Raw genomic sequence first — 19,734 nt, 5'->3', positions numbered from 1 at the left:
TGGCCACCATCCCGTGAACAAGACCAAAGAAGTGTTACTGTAACCCTTTCACATATGAGCAGACTGAGGGTCAGCAGGTCAGACTTAAGAAAGGTCATGGGACAGGTGAGCGATAAAGTGCAAATGAATACCAAGGTATTAAACATCACAGCAAAAGAAAAAGGTCCACCCGCTACATGGAAAACCCAGATGTTGCCCTTACCGCCTTACATGGGAACACCTCTCATCAGGAGGAGCCAGGAGGGGGCTGCCAGGTACTCCCCAGTTCCTTTAAGGACTTTCAAAGGTTCTTGGTTACCAAAGACGATTCCTCTGAGGCCCAAGTCTCTGGCACAAAGCCCGTCCTGATCATTCCAGCTTCCACTACTTCAGCTTCCTCCTGACTCACCTATGGTCTGTCCTGGGTTTGGTACTAGTCCGAGGGCAGCGCTCAGTGTTCTACAGGTGTTTAATATTATTTAACAAGCATTTATACAGCATTTCCTGTCTGCCAGGAACTACTCTTAAGTGCTTGATGAATATTAACTTACGTTATGCTTGTCTCTTTCATATCCCAAAATTGCAAAGGGAAGAGACCAGATCTTCGGCTTTTTCTAATTCCTAGCATTCAGCCCAGTGCATTCAAAAAAAAAAACTTAAGACTTAACAGCAATATCTGTAGTATGTACAAAACTCCAACATGATGAGCCAGAATTTAGACAATCTGTGTTTAACAGACTCACAGATACAGAGAACAGACTTGTGGTTGCCTCTGCTGATCCCAAACTCCCAATCCTTCCCTCCCCTCCAGCAAACTATTATACAGAATTGATAGACAACAAGGTCTTACTGCACAGGGAACTGTATTCGCTACTCTGTGACAAACCACAATGGAAAAGAAATGATACAGTGTGTATGTATAACTGAGTTACCTTGCTCTACAGCAGAAATTAACACATTGTAAATCAACTATACGTCAATAAAATTTAAAAAATACAAATAAAAAAATGTGCATTTAAGAATGTTAAGACCATAAATAGGCCTTATAGTTTCTTCCCAGTCTCCCACTCTTATAAGCTTTCATTGAGCACCTACTGCATACCAAGCACTTGAATAAGCGAAGATGTAGTAGAAATGGTTCTCCTCCCTGATTTTGTTTAGTTCAAAGTCAACAAAAGGGAAGACACATACAAAAACTAAGGAACACTCTGAGGAGGAAAACCAGACACTCTAATACTCTGTGTTGTAACAGCTGTGGCCAGAGAAAGCCTGGGGGAGCTGGCTCCCACTCACGTACCCGAGAGTCCGATCTGATGCCCGAGGATGGTGGAATACAGATGCGTGACGTTTCGCGAGTACCCGCCAAAGGGTTTGAGTGGGTCCAGGGTGAGGGTGATGGCTACTGAGATGTTCACTGGGCCCGCATCCTCCAGGGCCTGTGGGGACTGCGTGGACGTCCTGGCCTGGCCGCTGGTCACTGTGCTTTCCAGAGCTGTGGTGTCGTTTGTGAGATGCTTTAACGTTTCATTCTCTGAGACACACAAGTCCAAGTCATTAAACCGCAGGAGAAAAGTATTCCAGTCCTTTGGCAAAACGAAAGAGAACAAGGGTGAGTCGTCTGCGAGTGCTGCCGGCGCAGCGGCGCAGTCACGGCCCTCCGCGTGGTGCCGCACGCGGCCCGCTGCGCCTCGGTCAGTCCTTCAAACGACGGGAGGGCACAGCCTTCAGCTTCCTGCGCTGCCGTCGCTGTGTGGAATCCAAACACTCTCACATTCAAAATCTAAAATATGAACTCTCCGTTGGCATGACCTATTACATAAACTGAGTTGAAACAACTCAGGAAAATATGTGAAGGAAAAAAAGTATATCACACTCACAGAAAATCATCTAGCCTCAAGACGACTTGAACAAAAGTAGTAAAACATTCAAAGTATTAAACTAAACTCATTCAGCAGTTACAATTAGCTATTTTTATTATCTTAATTTGAGGATAATTGCTTTACCACGCTGTGTTGGTTTCTGCCATACAACAGTGTGAATGAATCATAAGTACACATATGTCCCCGCCTTCCTAAACCTTCCTCTCACACCCCCCACCCCTCTGGGTACAACTAGCTATTTTTTAAAAATTAAGGCTGCCTTAAAATATTTCCTTAAAAGGTCCCTTTTCTAAACCGAGCTCCTTCTCTCTTGAGAACATGAAACCGCAGTAAATACCCACTCTGATGTTAATACTTTCTCCCCCTCGTCATGGACCCTGGGTGCCACTTTAGGACAGAAACAATTTCAAAAGGGAGGAGAAAAGATGTTCTCAAGCTTCTCTTTATATCTATATTGATGGTTTAAACTATAAATAGTTTTAAAACTGATACCAACATAGTAAAGTACCCACCAGGGTGTTTTTTCATTTAAGCAGAAACCCAAAGATGAACTCAGGCTAGAATGGCAATAACAAATCAACCTAGGCTGTTCCACACAACTCCTTTCTTCCAAGTAACATTATCTACAGAAAGCTGCCAAATGTGAAGACAAACCAAATGACACAGCCAATAACTGTAATGTTAATTAAAAATACTATTTAAGTAATTCCCCAAGCGGTCAAGTCTACTTTTACAGCCCCAGTTTATCAGTATTGGGCGTTTAGTAAGAGGGCAACCAGCAATTTCAAATTACACTCTCTCTAACACCTAAAAACTCAGCAGACCATTCAAGAACATTAGAGCTGAGAATGAATATTCTAGTCTTGCCCATTCATATTCCAGACATGAGCAAACTGAGGCCCAGAGCAAAGTGGGGACTGTCCAATTCCAGCTGAGGTGAAAGCAGGCAGAATCAGAACTAAGTTTTCTGGTTCACAGTCCCAAACTTTCCCTATATACCCAGGCTCCTTAACTGAAGATAAAATCCCTAAATTAAATCATAAAGTTCTGCAGCGTCCTGCAGCTCTGCTTTCCTGCAGAGTTCAAGTCCATTCTGAAGTTGGCCAAGGCCAATGTCAGGCCCCATTCTGCTTATCAAGGGCTAATTATCCACGCTACATCTTAACCTCTGGCCTTGGCTGAGCATTCAACATGGACTTGAGCTTGGAGGGAGAGGAATGCCAGGATGCTGCAGAACTTTGGTTGTGACTAGAATGTTCATTTTCAGCCCTAAAGACTCAGGCAGGGTCAGAAAAGGGAGAACTAAGCCAGCCAGTAGGTCTCCTGGTAAGAAACTCTTTGGAAGGGTTTAGTGGGAGAAATAGCTCAAACTTGTTGCTCTGTGTCAGAGAAGGTGGTTCCTCTTGCCAAGATCATCTATAATCCAGAATGGCACAGAGTGAGCACCATCCCCACGCCACTAGCAGAACTCTGCTCTCCATCCCGAGACGCGCACACTGCGACAATCATGCAATCCCTACCCTACCCCCATTCCCACCACGGAACACACCCAAGAAGGAAAAGGGCAGGAGAAGGCACTCAAAGAATCCACTAAAATGGAAACTAGTTTGTCCTAAAGGAAACTCATCCACCAGGAAATTCACCGTATCAGTGGTTTGGCATAATGTAAACTTATTAACAGGTATACTGTCCTTTACCTCTATTAAACAAGATTATTAACTCTGTATTGTTTTCTGATATGCAAGAACATGCTTTTTGGGGCGGGGAGGAGGGGGCTCTGTGCTGCATGGCTTGTGGGATCTTAGTTTGACCACAGACTGAACCCAGGCCCTTGGCGGTAAAATCACTGAGTCATCCACTGGACCTCTAGGTAATTTCCAAAAACATATAAAGTCTGTACTATGACCGTTCAAAAACTACTATATGCCTAGATTAACAATTAAAGAGCAATGCCCAAATAATTCATTTAAACTGACCAAAAAACAAAATCTATAAGGCAAGTTTGTAGATAACTAAAATTTTCCTTGATAAGAAGAAGAGAAATATATTTGGAAATAAGATCCTGCTTTCTAATTTTTTAGAATTCTTTCTTTCCAATGAAAAGGCTTTCAGTACAGTATAAAACTCCATGACAATATATGGTTTTAAAATAAATGCTTAAGTTTTTTTAAATAGCAATTAGCTAATTTAATGTGAATAGCAAAAAGTTAGTTCTTGAACTTCTTGACACACACACTTTACAAATATACTTCCTAAAACACATGCTTTGTTGCTGAAACAGTCTAACTAAAGCTGGTAGCATTATTTAAATCAATAACTATCTGAGACTAGGTTACTTCCTACCAAAGTGAGTCACTGCAAGACGGAAGGCCAAAAATTCTGAATATGACTCCTCACTGGGATAAATAAAAGTCACAAACCAAAGAAAGGTATGTGGAGAGCCAAAAGGTGTTTTTCCACCCTACAAAGGTCCAGCCCGTCTGAGAGGAGAGCTGAGAGTTTACTGTACCTCTGCCATCTCTGGTGACTTGATCTCCTTGATCTTGAAGAAATAGCCCAAGGTCAGGAAAGCGATCGCCATGGCGCTGACGCTGATCATGAACACCACCAGGGGCGGCCGACTGCTGATGTACAGCTTCAGGTTCTCCAGGGGGTTGATGCTGAACATTATTCTGATCAGCTCCACCTGAAAGGAGTTCATCAGAATCACTGACAGACTCGCTGAAGGAAAACCTATGACTCACATGTTTCTTTACTGGGGTTGGGGTGGTGAGGAGGTCACACGTTATTGAACTTGAGAACTGTTTGATCATAAATCCATTCAAAAAGACTAGAAGGGGAAAAAAACAAATACGAAATATTAACTGTTATTATTTCCAAATGGTAGGATTTTGAAAGACAGACATTCTTTTGGTTGGAATTTTCTAATTATTCTTTAAGGAACGTTTGCTACCTCCACATTACTTCAGAAATCAGGTAAGTAGGTCAGTGATACTTCAGAAATACATGCCAACATGTACAAAAATAAGCTGAGGATGCTCTCATTTCCTACCACTGAAGAGTGGAATTCTATTTATTCAATGTTCTGTCCTGTTCACCACACTCCTGCCGGTTCCAGCACCTTGCAGAGAGTAGGCACCCAACAAATACTGAATTTTATCATTCCCCTGCTTGAATCCCTTCTGTGGCATCCTACTGAGGCTTCCTGTCAAGGCCCACAGGGTGTCAGGTTCCAGAAACCCTGCCAGCCTCAGTAACTCCATTTTCACCAACATTCCCTCCCCCATTCACTGGGCACTGGCCACACTCATCTTTTCTCAGGAGCAGCGCGTCAATTTCTACAGGGAAGTCAGCTGAGACTTAGACAGGGATGACCCTGAACCTGCAGATCAGTCTGGGGAGTACTGCCGCTTTAACAATATTTGTCTTCCAGTCCACAAACCTGGGGTCTCTCTCCAATGATTTATGTTCTCTTTCATTTATTTCAGTATTTCGCAGTTTTCAAAGCACGTATTTGCACTCCTTTTGCTAAACTTATTCCTAAGTATTTTACCCTTGGAATTTTTGAACATATCTACCTGAAGGCTTTTACCTCTGCCTAGAGTCCCTTCCCCCTTAAATTTCCACATGCTTGCTCTTCTTCAAAAGTAGGTTTCTGCTCAGTAGTCAGCTTCTCAGAGAGCCCCTCCATGATCACCCCCCACCCCCAATCTCCCAGAACCCTGCCTCAATTCCTTCACGCTGTTGAGTTAAATTTTCACTTGTTTACAGTCGTATCATCCCTCTTTCTGACTCCATGAGAGCAGAGATGCTGCCCGTCTTGTTCACTGCTACGGCCCGGCTCCTGGCCCCGAGAACCACAGAGGCACATAGTAAGTTCTTCTATGTATGATCAGGCTACAATACTAAAAACTATTTTTTAAATATGTGCCAGCTTTTAAAGTTGAGAGAGAAAAAGATGCATCAACAACCCCTAAGAACAGAGAGCAGCCCCCTGCCACAAGCCAGGCTGTGAGCCTGTCTGTCTGCACGAGACTCTGACTCATCCTTCTGTTTTGAGACATAACCTGTTGACCAGCCCACTGGCTTTACCTGCTGTATACCATGCAACTGTATCACAGTCATCTCGGGTTCTTCCCACTGTGTTGCTCACAAAGGACACCACAGCAGGCACAAGTGGTTCTAACACAAAGAGGTCACCAGCAGCCCATCTGCAACCTGACTGTCAGACTCTCCCAGGAAGTTGTCCCAGTTTATATTCCTCTCCCCAACCCCCCACCTGCAAGGAAAGCACTCGCTCCATTTCCCAACATTCATGCCAACATTTGATATTCTATGTGAAACTGTATCTCACCATTATTTTAAGTTACATCTCTCTGAAGAGTATCTTTCTACTTCTTTATCAGCCATATAGATTCTTCCTAGGTGACTGCCTGGATCTCTGGCCATTCACCAGTAGGATGTTTGTCTGTGTCTTATTAACATTCAAAAGTTTTTTGTTTTTGGATATTTTAGACACTGGACCTTTTTTTCCAATTTCTTCTAAACATTATATATAACTACTCCAAGTCTGTGGGTTTTCCTTAAATATGGCTTATGGTATTTTTGGCCCTATGACAGGTTCTTCATTTTTTTAATGGCTTTATTAAGATAAAATTTGCACACCATGTAATCTACTCATTTAAAATATACAATTCAGTTCACAGATTGGAAAACCATCACCATAGTCAATTTTCAAACATTTTCATCATGTTCTAAAGAAACCTCATATCCTCTAGCAGTAAATGTCTATTTGGGTCCACTTTCTTTTTCAACAGTTTTTTAAAATTTTCTCTTAATCATCTTGTTGGATTGATTCAAAGAAAATTTATGCAGCTACCACTGACAGTATCCTTCTAAAAATGACGTTTTCCCTTGTTACTAGTTTATACAACAGCAATAGACTTCTGTGTATTGATCTCAATTCCAGACACTTTGCTAAAATCTTTCAAATTCAAATTAGACTGTTTGTAGCTTCTCTTGACAGTAACTCCACAAGGAATAACAGTGTTTCTTTCCAATCCTTGTCTCATCTTCTTTTCTTTTTCTTACTTTGACTAGAACCTTCAGTGAAATGAACAGAAGCAGCAGTAATAGGAATCCTTGCCTCACTCCTGACTTTAAAGGAAATGCTTCTGACACTTCACTAATACGGTATATGCTAAAGATTTCTGAAAGAAATTCCTCATCAGGTTAAGGAAGTACCCTCTATTTCAAGTTTGCAAAGAGAATTTCACTATAACTGTTACATTTTAATGAATGCTTCATCTGCAACCTCTGAACAATCAATTTTTCTCCTTTAATCTGTTAACATGAACTATGCTCTATTGATTTTTTTTCACGATTCATTTGCATTCCTTGAATAAATTTCATATAATCATGATCTTTTAAAACTATATTGCTGACTTATGGTTGCTAAATTTTACTCTGAATTTCCACATTTATTCACAAGTGAGATGAAAAAAATTATAAGCCAAAATCATTCTCTCCTCAGCTATATATACTCCCTGACTAGTACGGGGCATTCTAATATCGTAGGATTAACTGACTGTGTTCACTCCTATTTTCTAGAACAACATATATAAGATATCTGCTTCTTTTTCTGGGAAGCTTGATAGAGTGAAAATCACTCAGTCGTGTCTGACTCTTTGCAACCCCATGGATTATATAGCTCTATTCTATAGGCCAGAATACTGGAGTGAGGAGCCTTTCCCTTCCCCAGGGGATCTTCCCAACCCAGGGATCGAACCCAGGTCTCCCGTCTTGCAGGCGGATTCTTTACCAGCTGAGCCACAAGGGAAGCCCCAAAGTTTGATATACCTTGACCAAGAAAACATCTGGACTCAAGTTTCTTTTAGTTTTGTATTTTGATGGGCTATCTTAACTACTTATTCATGCTTTAAAAATAAGTTTGACTTCCCTGGTGGTCCAGTGGTTGGAATCTGCCTGCCAATGAAGGGGACACAGGTTCGATCCCTGGTCTGGGAAGATTCCACATGCCTTGGGACAACAAAACCCATGTGCCATAACTATTTGAGCCCATGTGCTGCAACTACTGAAGCCCTCACACCCTAGAGCCCCTGTTCTGAAACAAGAAGCCACCGCAGCAAGAAGCCCTCGCACCAAAACTAGAGTAGCCTCTGCTCACTGCAATTAGAGAAAGCCTGCTCGTAGCAACAGAGACCCAGCACAGCCAAAAATAAATAATTTTTTAAAAAAATCTATGTCTTCTATTTCTAGTAATTTTGATAAGACATATTATTTTAGGAAACTGCCCATGTTATATTGGTTTTTAACATTTCTGGCACAGTATTATCTTGTGATTTGTTCAATTTTTACTTGTAGTCCTGTTCTTTTTCATTACAAATGTTGTGATGTGTTTGTCTTCTTCTCTCTCCTTTTAATCAGTCTTACCAGAGCTATATTGTATTTGTGTTTTCAAAGAAAAGCATTATTTGGGTTTATAGATTATACCTAGATAATTTCTTTTCTTTTTTTAGTAATTTCTACATTTAAAAAAAATTATTTTTCTGCACTGGCCTTCTTTGGGTTAGCTCAGCTTGATTTTTCTAACCTCTGCAGCTGGAATCTTATCTCAGATTTTTTTATTCTTTTTTAGTGGAAGCATTTCAAAATGTAAACTTTTCTCAACATACTCCTCCTTTACCTGCATTACTTTCCCTCACCACTACCATCAATCTAATCCGTCAGCAAATCTTGTGGATTTTCTTCCCAAAATAATGTCTCACATCTACCTGCTGTGTCCCATCTTCTTAAGATGATGGAGACTGACCACTGCATCAGTCCTCCACGTGTCCCACAGCCCTAAGACCACTGCATCCAAGTGCCCACTGACTGCCCCTGTACCTACATATTCTACATGTCCAAAACTGAACTAACCTGCATTCCTGCCCAACCTGACTCCTCCTCCTGGATTCCATCTCAACCCAGACCTTTGGAAAACATCCTGGACTACTGCTGCCCCATACCCAAGCAACTATTAAGAGCTAAAGATTCGATTTCTTCAACATCTCTTACTTCTGACTCTTCTTTTCCATACTCCTCTGATACTCCCCTTAGTTCAGGCCCTCATCATCTTCACTTGCAGCTATTGCTGCAGCCTCAACTGGATCTTCCTGCTATGGGTCAAATAATTCATCTTCCTGTCAGTGACTTTTTTCAAATGCAAATCTAATCTTGTCACTAATTATCTCAGAGTTCCAAATGACCTAGGGGTAAAGTCCAAGTTCCTTATAATAGCAGTCCACCATAAACTCTGTCTTGTCTCCTTCTTAATGGTTTGCTAACTGCCTACGATTCCTGGAACATATTAGACAATCCTATAGTTGCAGGTCTTTGAGTCCACAGGTCCTCCTGACCGTCATATGCCATTTCTCACTACTTCAACTCCCCTCTTTCAAGTCCCGGCTGAGGGGTTACCTCATCCTATGAAACATTTCCCACCTCTAGCAGTCCCTTAGGGAGAAGTGACTTTCACCTTTATGTCCCCACTATACACCAAAAATTTCTCACACAGAATGAAATACCTTACTGCAGCTGCCTGTGTACATGTCTACCTTCCCAACCAAGCTGTAAGCCTCTCACAGATAGATACGATATCTTATTGTCTCTACTTTATCAATATCTAAACACAAAGTAGGTAATTTTATTTTTTTTAAAGTAGGTAATTTTAAAATGAAGTTTATTAAATGAATCAAATGAATCCAGACTTACACTGAAAAATAAATTAGAAAGTAATTTCAGTAAGATTGCAGAATACAAGACTAATATACAAAAGCCAGTTGTTCTTCTATATTCCAACAAGGAACAAGTTGAGTTTGAAATTAAAAACCACAGTATCATTTACATTAGCACTCCCCTTGCCACATACTTAAGTGTAAATCTAACAAATATGTACAAGATCTATATGAGGAAAACTTCAAAACTCCCATGAACAAAATCAAAGAACTAAATAAATGGAGAGATATTTTATGTTCATCAATACAACGATTCAGTAGGTCAAGATGTCAGTTCCTCCCGACTTGACCTACAGATTCAACACAATCCCAATCAAAATCCCAGCAAACTATTTTGTGGGTATCAACAAACTTCCTCTACAGTTTATATGGAGAGGTAAAAAACCAAAACAGTTAATATTGAAGGAGAAGAACAAAGTGGGAAGGTTGACTCTACTTGACTTCAAGACTTACTATAAAGCTACGTAATCAAGACAGTGTGGTACTGGCAAAAGAATAACTGGATCAATGAAACAACAGAGAACTCAGAAAGACACCAACATAAATACAGTCAGCTGATCTTTGAGAAAGGACCAAAGTCAATACAATGACGCAAAGACAAGTCTTTCGGCAAATACTGCTGGAACAACTGGACACACACACGCCAAAAAAGATGAATCTAGGCACAGATTTTACACTCTTAACAAAAGCGAGCTCAAAATGGACCACAGACCTGACAGTAAATGCAAAACTACAAAACTCCTAGAAGGTACACTGGGGAAAACCCTGAGTTTGGTGATGACTTTTAAGATAAGGATATCAAAAGCACTATTCATGAAAAAAGGAAGTGGTAAGCTAGACTTCATTAAAATGAAGGATTTCTGCTCTACAAAAGACACTATCAAGAGAATAAGAACACAGGCACAGGCTGGGATAAAGTATTTGCAGAAGACATCTGATAAAGGGCTGTTCTCCAAAACACACAAACTACTATTAAAATTCAACAATAAGAAAAGAAACAACACAACTTAAAAATTAGCCACAGTGTTTAATAGACATTTTGACAAAGATTTTTCAGATGGCAAATAAGCATATGAAAAGATGCTCTCACATCATATGTCATCAGGAAATGCAAATTAAAACAAGATACCAGGACACATTTATTAGTAAGGCCAAAACTCAGAACACTGACAATACCAAACACTGGCAAGGATGCGGAGCAATAGTCCTCTCTATTCATTAAATAGGATTCAAACAACAAATGTTGGCGAGGACATAGAGAAAAGGGAACTCTAGTAAACCATTGGTGGGAATGTAAATTGATGCAGTCATTATGGAAAACAGTACAGAAGTTCCTCAGAAAACTAAAAATAGAACTACCAATATGATCCACCAATTCCACTCCTGGGTATATATCTGAAGAAAATGAAAATAATAATTCAAAAAGACACACGCACCCCAATGTTCATATCAGTACCATTTACAATAGCCAGGACATGGAAGCAACCTATGTCCTAAGTGTCCATCAACAGATGAATGAATAAAAGAAGATATCCCATATACATATAATGGGTTATTACTCAGCCATAAAAAAGAATGAGTCTTGACACTTGCAACAACACAGATGGACCTGGAGGGTTTTATGTTTAGTGAGATAAGTCAGAGAAAGACAAATACTGTATGTTATCACTTATAGGTAGAATCTAAAAAATGAAACAAATAAATATAACAAAACTGAAACAGACTCACAGATACACCAAACTAGTGGTTACCAGTGGGAAGAGAGAAGGGGAGAGGAGCAAAATAGCAGTAGAGGGTTAAGAGTTACAAATCACCATATATAAATAAGCTACAAAGATGTAATGGACAGTATAGGGGATACAGCCAATATTTTATAAGACTTCTAAACAGAGTATAATCTATAAAAGTATTAAATCACTATGTTGTACACCTGAATCTAATATTGTAGATCAATTATACTTCAATTAAAAAATAAAATATTAGTAGGTTTCAGAAACAAAATGTCAACAATAAATTAGAGCTCCATTTATTAACAACACAATGAAATCTGAATTGCATATAAAATAATTAGGAACTATTCACCACCTCGAACTACAATAATGAAATATTTAGAAAAACAAAAAAATTTGAATTCCCTTCTAGATAAAGCTATCATTAAAACCATATCACTCTAGAATATAAATAAACACATACATATATAAACACACATATACATATAAATACATATATATCTCAACATAAATAACCACAAATTAGCAAGCAATGTCAACATACACCAATTTTATTAGAGCAAGTTCCAGAGGAGGCCTATTGGATTCACTTAAAAAGTAAAAGCATTTTTGTGGTTTTTTAGTGAAATTATTAAAAGTCCAAATACTTCATAAACTTAAAATTCCTTTCCACCATTCACAAGTGTTTTCAAAGATGAATTAACAAGGGCTAAACAAATTTATTTCCCCTGCAAAGAATTACAAGAAAATTTCCGTCATCCTCTCAACAAGTAAATGTCTCACTTTTAATTAAAAAATAAGTTAAGCTCTATGGGGAGGAGGAAGCGGGTGGAGAGAAAGCACACGAGCTGAACTCTCTCCCCTACACTCACGCATCCCAACCCCAATTGGAGACGTTCACCAGGATGGAGACAAGAGCTGACCTGGGCTGTGGCCCTGCCTCTCTGCAAAGTCTAAGGAGGTAAGGTACACAGAACAGTCAAGGGCCAACTTCACAGGTGTGAGCGCACGTGACTAAAGTCCATCGATTCAGTACCCAGAGACTAGTTTAAGGACAACACTAAACATCAGGTTGTAGTTTTTTAAGTAAGCAAAAGGCAATGCTAAGATTATCCTAAGGTTAACTCCAGCAACCCACAAGTTAGGAGATCCTAAAAAGGGGGAGAGAGAAGGCTGTTACAAACTTTCTGAAGACCAGCCTGGCCATACATGCCAATAGCACTAAAACTCAGCACACTCTTACTTCTGTGATTCTGCCTATAAAAAGTGAACCTGAGAAAACCCTCACTGCTGAAAACAAAGACTTAACTACTATGACAGTCATCTTAGGAGTATATAAAATTTTAAGAACTGGAAAACCAGCTATCTAACAATAGGAGGGAAATGGTTAAAGTATAACATAGCCCCAGAAGGAAAACTATGTAGCCGTTAACACAGATCTAAAACACACAAAATGAGGTTATTTTAGGTTTTTAAAATATGAGAGCTACACAAGCACCCATGTGGGAAAAAAACACATAACACACCCTCAAATGTAAACAAGGGTGGTTACTTTTAGATGGTGAGATTATATGTCTTTAACATTTCCATCACGAGAATGCATTTCTTTTATAATAATTTCTAACTAAAATTTATAATTGACTGTCAATCGACCCTGCTGGTCTCCTGGTCTAAATAAAGTTTCATTAAAACTTAATTCTATTCATTCTCTTCATTAATAAAGGCAATAAACAGGAAAGAAAATTTGTTAAACCCACCTAGAGGAAAAAAAAACCACAAAACAAAAAAACAGGACAGTTGTTTAGTATGTCCTGGTGCTAAAGAAAGGCAAAGCTCATCTTGTGGCAATCTGTGTTTGGATTTATGAGAAACCAAAACTAAAATCAGAACATTGCCTAGACTCCTCCAGACAACCCGGTACTGCGTGCTCCTAGGGCAGGTGGCGCAGAGAGCTTCCCCAGACAAGTGTGGGCTCCTCCCTTAGGGCAGAGGTTGGGAGAGCCTGGGGTTGGGGTGGGGTGCCCAGGATGGTGAAGGGTCCCACAAGGCATAGGAGAAGAGTGTCAAGGAAGAAGTATCAGCCAAATATTGCCGAGACGTGACCCAGCAGCAGCAGTAACAAGAGAAAGGCTCTTTGCGCTTCTCGGTGTTTCAGAAAGTACTCAGGTGAACTTGAGCTTGCATGAACACAATCCCCCACCTGGAGAGACCACTGGAGATCCCTGAAACCTCGCTCTCGCTGGGGGGAATCAGACGGTAGAGAGATGATAACAGGGGGTCAGCACTGGTTCCAGTGAGAGGGAGGAAGCCAACACATCCACAGGCAGAGAAACAGCCAGTAAAAGAGGAAGGCCTCCCAAGGGGACAGTGAGGGCAGAAGTAGATAATTTAGCAATTATAATATTTTATTGAAAAGGAAGTAAATTAACATTCATCATGCCAGATACACGAGTCCTCTCTGCATCTCTCTCCGCCTCTCCACAGCCCACATACTTCAAAGGATACCACGTGGCAACCTGTTCCAGTTTAAAAGTAGAATCTTTGCACAGGATGGGAATTCCACACTCCCAGATGATATTTCCTAAACAGTTCCTGACTTATTTTAAGTTACACTAAACCACTACTTGTGACGCAGATCAAAAAGTTCACTTCACATGAACAACAAAACCACCATTTTATTAAACTGAATTTTCGACCTTAGGCTAAATGAGAAATTCCTTAAAACGTTCTTATATAAAAGTCACACCCTTTTCAAAGTTCTGAGGAGACTAGGAGTCAGGGAAGTGGTGGAAGAACCCACAGGGGGACTGTGCGGGGAGGGTGAGGGAGCAAGCTTTTTCTAACACCCACTGAGGGAAATATGCTGGTCTTATGCTAAGAGAAAAGGCCAAGCAGTCACCTTGATGTGGGAGAGGCTCATTCTGAGTGTAAAAATTAAAGTAGCCTTTCTCAAGTATCCTGTGATGTTTGACATAGTCAAAGGGCTTTAAGGCTGGTTGCTATAAACCCTAAGGCTAATAAAGAACATTAATGGATGCGATGCCAGATTATCCAAGACTCAGCAGAGATGAGGACATGGGCTTGTGTCACAGAAACCCTGGGCGATCTCAACACCCAGCTCTCCAGCACTGAGAAATCACCTCCTTCCCCGACAAAAAAGTGAATGCAAATGGAAAAGACCCTCAGAGAGGCAAATGCAGAGCAACAAAGTCTAAGAGAAACGTCAAGGTCTCCACAAAGGTCTCGACGCTAAAGCCGAAGTCTGGGTCTCAGTCCTCATTACCTCCTGGTGCAATGGACACCAAGGGCCACCCCACCTTCCAGCTGCCAGGACCTCCTCTCCTGGCTGCTCTTCCTTCTCACTCTTCTTCAAAACTTGGGGTCCCCCCTGGGCTTCAGCTGGGCCTCTGCTCAAGATGGACACACTCATTCACAGCTTTCTGTCAATTTCACCTACTTCCTCACTCCAGATGGAAACATCCATCTACTGTAACATTCCACGAAGAGGACCCTCTCTACCCAGGGACCCCTGCCAGCCATTCTGGACTCTCTCCTACACCCCAACAGTTACGGGTTACCAGCCCCGCTGCTCCCACGCTGCAGTGTCTCTCAACAGTGGCTTTTCTCCAGCCCCACTGCCTCCTTCAGCCCAGCTGGACTCCAAAGGCATCCTGCTCCTCTGGGCTCTCATTTCTGTGACGCCGTTTCTGCACACCTCCTCCCTCGGGCAGGGCCTGGCCCTGGGAAGGTGCTCAACAGTAACATCTAACATTACCACCCACTTCCATGAGTGAAGCACGATGTTCTAAGAGTTTTGCACATATTTTATCCTCATGACATCTGTACTTTACAGATGAGGAAATTCAGGCATAAGGAAGTTGGCTAAGCTGCCCCAAGTCCTAAAGGAACCTGGATTCAAGTCCAGTCAGACTTCAGGGCCTGGACATTAACCAAGTGCTCCACTGGCTCCCAGGAGATGTTAGGGGCTTGAATACAGAGTCCACCCCATCAAATGAGACACACACTGAATAGCAGTCATACAATTTTGCAATTAAGACATCAACAGCGATATAAGTAGAAACCTCTCTCATTAGGGGTTAAGGATCATGCTTAATAGCCACCATTTAAAATGGGCTGAGGGCCAGGCTCCGTGCCAAGTGTTTTACATACATATTTTCTAATCCGCACAACACTGCTAAGTAAATATGCCTATCCTCATTTTACCCAAGAGGAAACTGAAATCAAAAGGGGGTAATTTATACAAGATTATATTACAAAACAGTCACAAGAAGTACTCAATTAAGATTCTGACTTAATTCACCTGACCTCAAAACCTGTGCCATCAATCACAATACTAGGGTTGATAAGTAGTTTTCAAGTCAAATGCCTGATAGGAAAAAAAAAATTCACATACCTTGGATAGTGTATTTTAGCTGACTTCAATATGAGCACAATTAAGATAGATTTTTTCCGAAGTTTAAAACGGTTACCTTATTTCCCATCTCTTTAGCAAGGCAACTCCCACTTGAGCACTTTCACCAGGGTATAAAGCAAAGATGAGTGGAATCTCCTGCCCATAGTTTCTTGTTTCTTAATCTAATACAACTTACAACGCAGAAAAGACTCTCAAAAACTTGTTTCACCCAACAAGTTTAAATGATCAAAAGGGAAATAACAGACAGCATAAAGTTTCAGTTGCTAAATGTGCATTTTAGGCAATAACAGTACTCAAATAAAGACAAAAGGATAACAATGTGCTGCTGCTGCTAAGTCACTTCAGTCATGTCCGACTCTGTGCGACCCCACAGACAGCAGCCCACCAAGGCTCCCCCGTCCCTGGGATTCTCCAGGCAAGAACACCGGAGTGGGTTGCCATTTCCTTCTCCAATGCATGAAAGTGAAAAGTGAAAGTGAAGTCGCTTAATCGTTTCTGACTCTCAGCGACCCCATGCACTGCAGCCCACCAGGCTCCTCCATCCATGAGATTTTCCAGGCAAGAGTACTGGAGTGGGGTGCCATTGCCTTCTCCGAAAACAATGTGGGCTGATATAATTTCATGACTTATTTTCCAAAATTCAGACTTTGGCTGTATTTCTACTTACTTGTAACTAACTAATGCATTGCTCCGTTTTCAAAATCATGACATAAAATCATGGGAATTTCCAACAAGATCCCTCTTTTTAACAAATAAATTCATCTTAGTCCCAAAATTGAAAATAACTCACCTCTTTGTTCTTAGTTTTTTTAACTGCTGACCTACTTAAAAACCAAACTGAAAGTATCTTTGGATTGAGATGTAATGATTTGGGGTTTAATTAACAGATACTTAAGGAAAAAAATCATGAGTGATGACAATATTAAATGAACACAACATGGAATCATAACATCTGAACACAGTGTAAAGATTGGGATATATTCTGAAAATAGCATTTTAAAACAAATAGCACAAAATGGCAAATGACAGTACTCTGCAAACTATTACCATCAGACATTGTTCTACAGTCCCCAGGTTTATAGTTATACACAGAAACAGTGGCATACCTCTGGTATGGAAATGATAATTTAAGGATTTGTACATTTACCAAACAAATCCTAAATGGAAATTTAATTTGCTAAAAACTCTTATAATCTTTCCTCCATTACCTTTTTTTTTTTTTTCATTTTAATTGGAATGTCTCAGTGAAAAAAAATTTTTAACTTTTCTTAAAAAATTCTAAAGTCCTCTCACAAGTCAGTATCACTCTGTAACAGGTTAATAGTGACAAAAACATCCCATAGATCTGCCATTCCTGCCAGGACCACTCTTTTTCAGACACTTGACTGTAACAAGGAGGAGACAGAGCAGTGGGGAGAGAGGGAAGAAGAGTCAAAAAGGAGGGGTAAAAAGTTTAGCTGGTCCCTAGTATGTTTAAAGAAAAGCTAAGGTTGAAGCCAGTGAAGTCCTAAGACTAATCATAACATTCCAGGGCAATTACATGGTGTCCTGTCTGAACAGCCTCAACAGTTCTTCAACAACTGGGTAACAGAAACAAACAGCATCTCTGTGAAGTGAACTAAGTGTCATTAAAAACACTCAGGTGATGACTAAAAGTCTGTCATTCATCACTGGGCTGCAGCCAGAGTGGCAGAGATGTTACTAGATCTGTGTTCTTGCAAACTAAACACAGGCACATAAACCACTCGAGGACAGCAAATTTAATTCCCTGATTGTTAATACCAGACAGGAACTACAATCAGCATCTTTTTTCATTGTCCTTAAAATGAGTTAAGCACCTGCTTCATGTCATTGGCTGTTTAACGGAACAAGACACAGACATCAAATGCAAACAATTCTCTGTAACCCAGAAAACTACCAGAAGTCAGACTCAGTAGCCTGTGTTTTTCTGAAGCAGAAAAGCATTTAACCCTTAACCAGCTGCCTCTCCCAATACTGCCAGACACCTACTGCCTAGCTACCTAGACCGGGTGCCCTTCCACCAAAGGTCCAAGCTTTTTCATCTCCCAGCAAATCTGGAATGACCCAAACCCTCCCCATCCTTCCAGGTCCACCTCAAAAGTCACTTCCTTCAAGGTTATGCGGCAGCCTGGATGGGACAGGGCTAGAGGGAAAATGGATACATGTACATGTATGCCTGAGTCCCTTCACTGTTCATCTCAAACTATCACAACATAGTTTGTTAGTCGGCTGTACCCCAACACAAAATTAAAAAGTTTAAAAAAAAGTCCTTCCGTTACGAAGGTTTTCTGATCCTAATCAGAAGGAAATCTCTAATCGCTGGTATCTCTATATGGCAATTAAGTCCTGCCACGTTTTATCGCCCATCCCTTTCTCTAATTAAGTCCCTTGCCTGCAGAAACTATATTTGCACTTAGGTCTGTCTCGCTTCCCGGCAGCAGCTGCAGCTCCCGCGCCGACAGCGCAGGTGCGCTCCATCAGCATTTGTGATCCTACTACCCAGACGCCGGCGGCAGCCCTGATTCCAGTCCATCTCAATTAGGCCACAGAAATTCTTCCCGAACCTTTACTAGGAAGTCAACACGCGGCCTCCTTACTCCCAGAGTAAACACGCTTGGAGTCATAAAGTGTATCTCAGTTGCACAACAGGTCTATTTCCTTTGAGACTTCTTAGATGCAGTGAGGGAGCAGGAGGGTGCTTTTATCATTCAAGCCTTAACCGAGCACTCATCTACAGATGGGATACAAAAAGCTCAGACTCCAAGCTCACCAAAAAGAGTGCTACAGGGACAAACCAACAGTCATCACCAACCCTGGGGTCGTGCCTCCCGCTACCTCCCGGAGAGGGCTCACCTTTGAGGCGGGAAAGTAGCAATTCAGCAACCACAAGCTTTCCTGCTTTCAGGCAGACCGCAAAGCAGCTCATCATTCAACACTCAGCCAAGGCTGTCATCGGCTGAGAACTAAACTACAGACACCGGATTCTTCAACAAAGGCCCCCTCACCAGCTGTCCACCGATTACGGTGTTTACACGATTGAAAACAGCACAACAGGCCTCGTCTTATTCCAGAGGGTGCCTATCAAGGGAACTAGAATTACCGGCCTCTAGATTACCTTGAAGCCACTCAATTTAGTTTATTAAAATATGAGTGAGGATTAAAAAAAAAAAAAATGAGTGAAGATGATAATCCACCCCCGCCCTGGTTAGTTACCAAGCTTGACACAAAAAAATACCACTAGTTCACTTCAAGTGTCTGCACGTACGCAAGTCTCTCCCTCCCATCTTGAAATGTGTATCCTTCGCAAGCAGAATAACGCAAACGCGACCCAAAGTCAACAAAGGCAAACTACCAACACGTTCCCCGTGCCAAATCCAAATTATCCAGGCCTCGGCTCCAGACGTGGGAAGTCCTGCCATCTCGAGGGCCTCCAGGGAACGCTGGCTCCGGGGACGCGAGTGGACAAACACCGGTGGCGGGCGGCCGAGGCCACCAGCCTAGGCCGGACAAGGACCAACCCCCATTGGCAGCTGGAGCGGGGGCTGCACCCCGAGACGCGAGGGCGAAAGCCGGCCAGCTCATCCCCTCCCGGCCCGCGTCAGCCCCGGCCGAACCCCGACCCCCGCCCGCCCTGGCTCACCCCGCCCCGGTGGGCAGCAGCGCGCCCCGGGCCCGACCGGGCCAGCTGCTCGCCGGACGCCCGCGGCCGCTCGGAGCTCACTAGCGGCGGCGCGCGGCCGGCCCAGAGCCGCTCGGCACCATTCTCCCCGCCGCGCCGGGGACAGCGTCCGGCTCCGCGGGGCCGAAGCGAGGACCAGAGGCCAGTCGGGCTCCCGCCGCCGCGACACGGTCTCGTCACCAGGTCCGGCTTCCGTGGTTTCCGGGTAGAAAAA

At 42.0% G+C, this 19,734-nt stretch overlaps 1 protein-coding gene across 1 annotated transcript in view; it reads right to left on the bottom strand.

The window, feature by feature from the left end:
• TMEM248 (transmembrane protein 248) overlaps positions 1-19,734 on the bottom strand; it is a 26,436-nt gene extending 6,702 nt beyond the window's left edge. The window contains exons 1-3 of the mRNA XM_043914896.1: positions 19,482-19,734; positions 4,369-4,545; positions 1,277-1,562 (exon numbers count right to left, since the gene is read on the bottom strand). Coding sequence (XP_043770831.1) covers positions 1,277-1,562; positions 4,369-4,527 — 445 coding nt within the window. The 5' untranslated portion in view covers positions 4,528-4,545; positions 19,482-19,734. The remainder of the gene's footprint in view (positions 1-1,276; positions 1,563-4,368; positions 4,546-19,481) is intronic.

This window comes from Cervus elaphus, chromosome 10, assembly GCF_910594005.1.
Source record: "Cervus elaphus chromosome 10, mCerEla1.1, whole genome shotgun sequence".
Classification (NCBI taxonomy): Eukaryota; Metazoa; Chordata; class Mammalia; order Artiodactyla; family Cervidae; genus Cervus; species Cervus elaphus.
The sequence above is the reverse complement of the archived record's forward strand: the minus strand, read 5'-3'. Positions and strand labels throughout refer to the sequence as shown.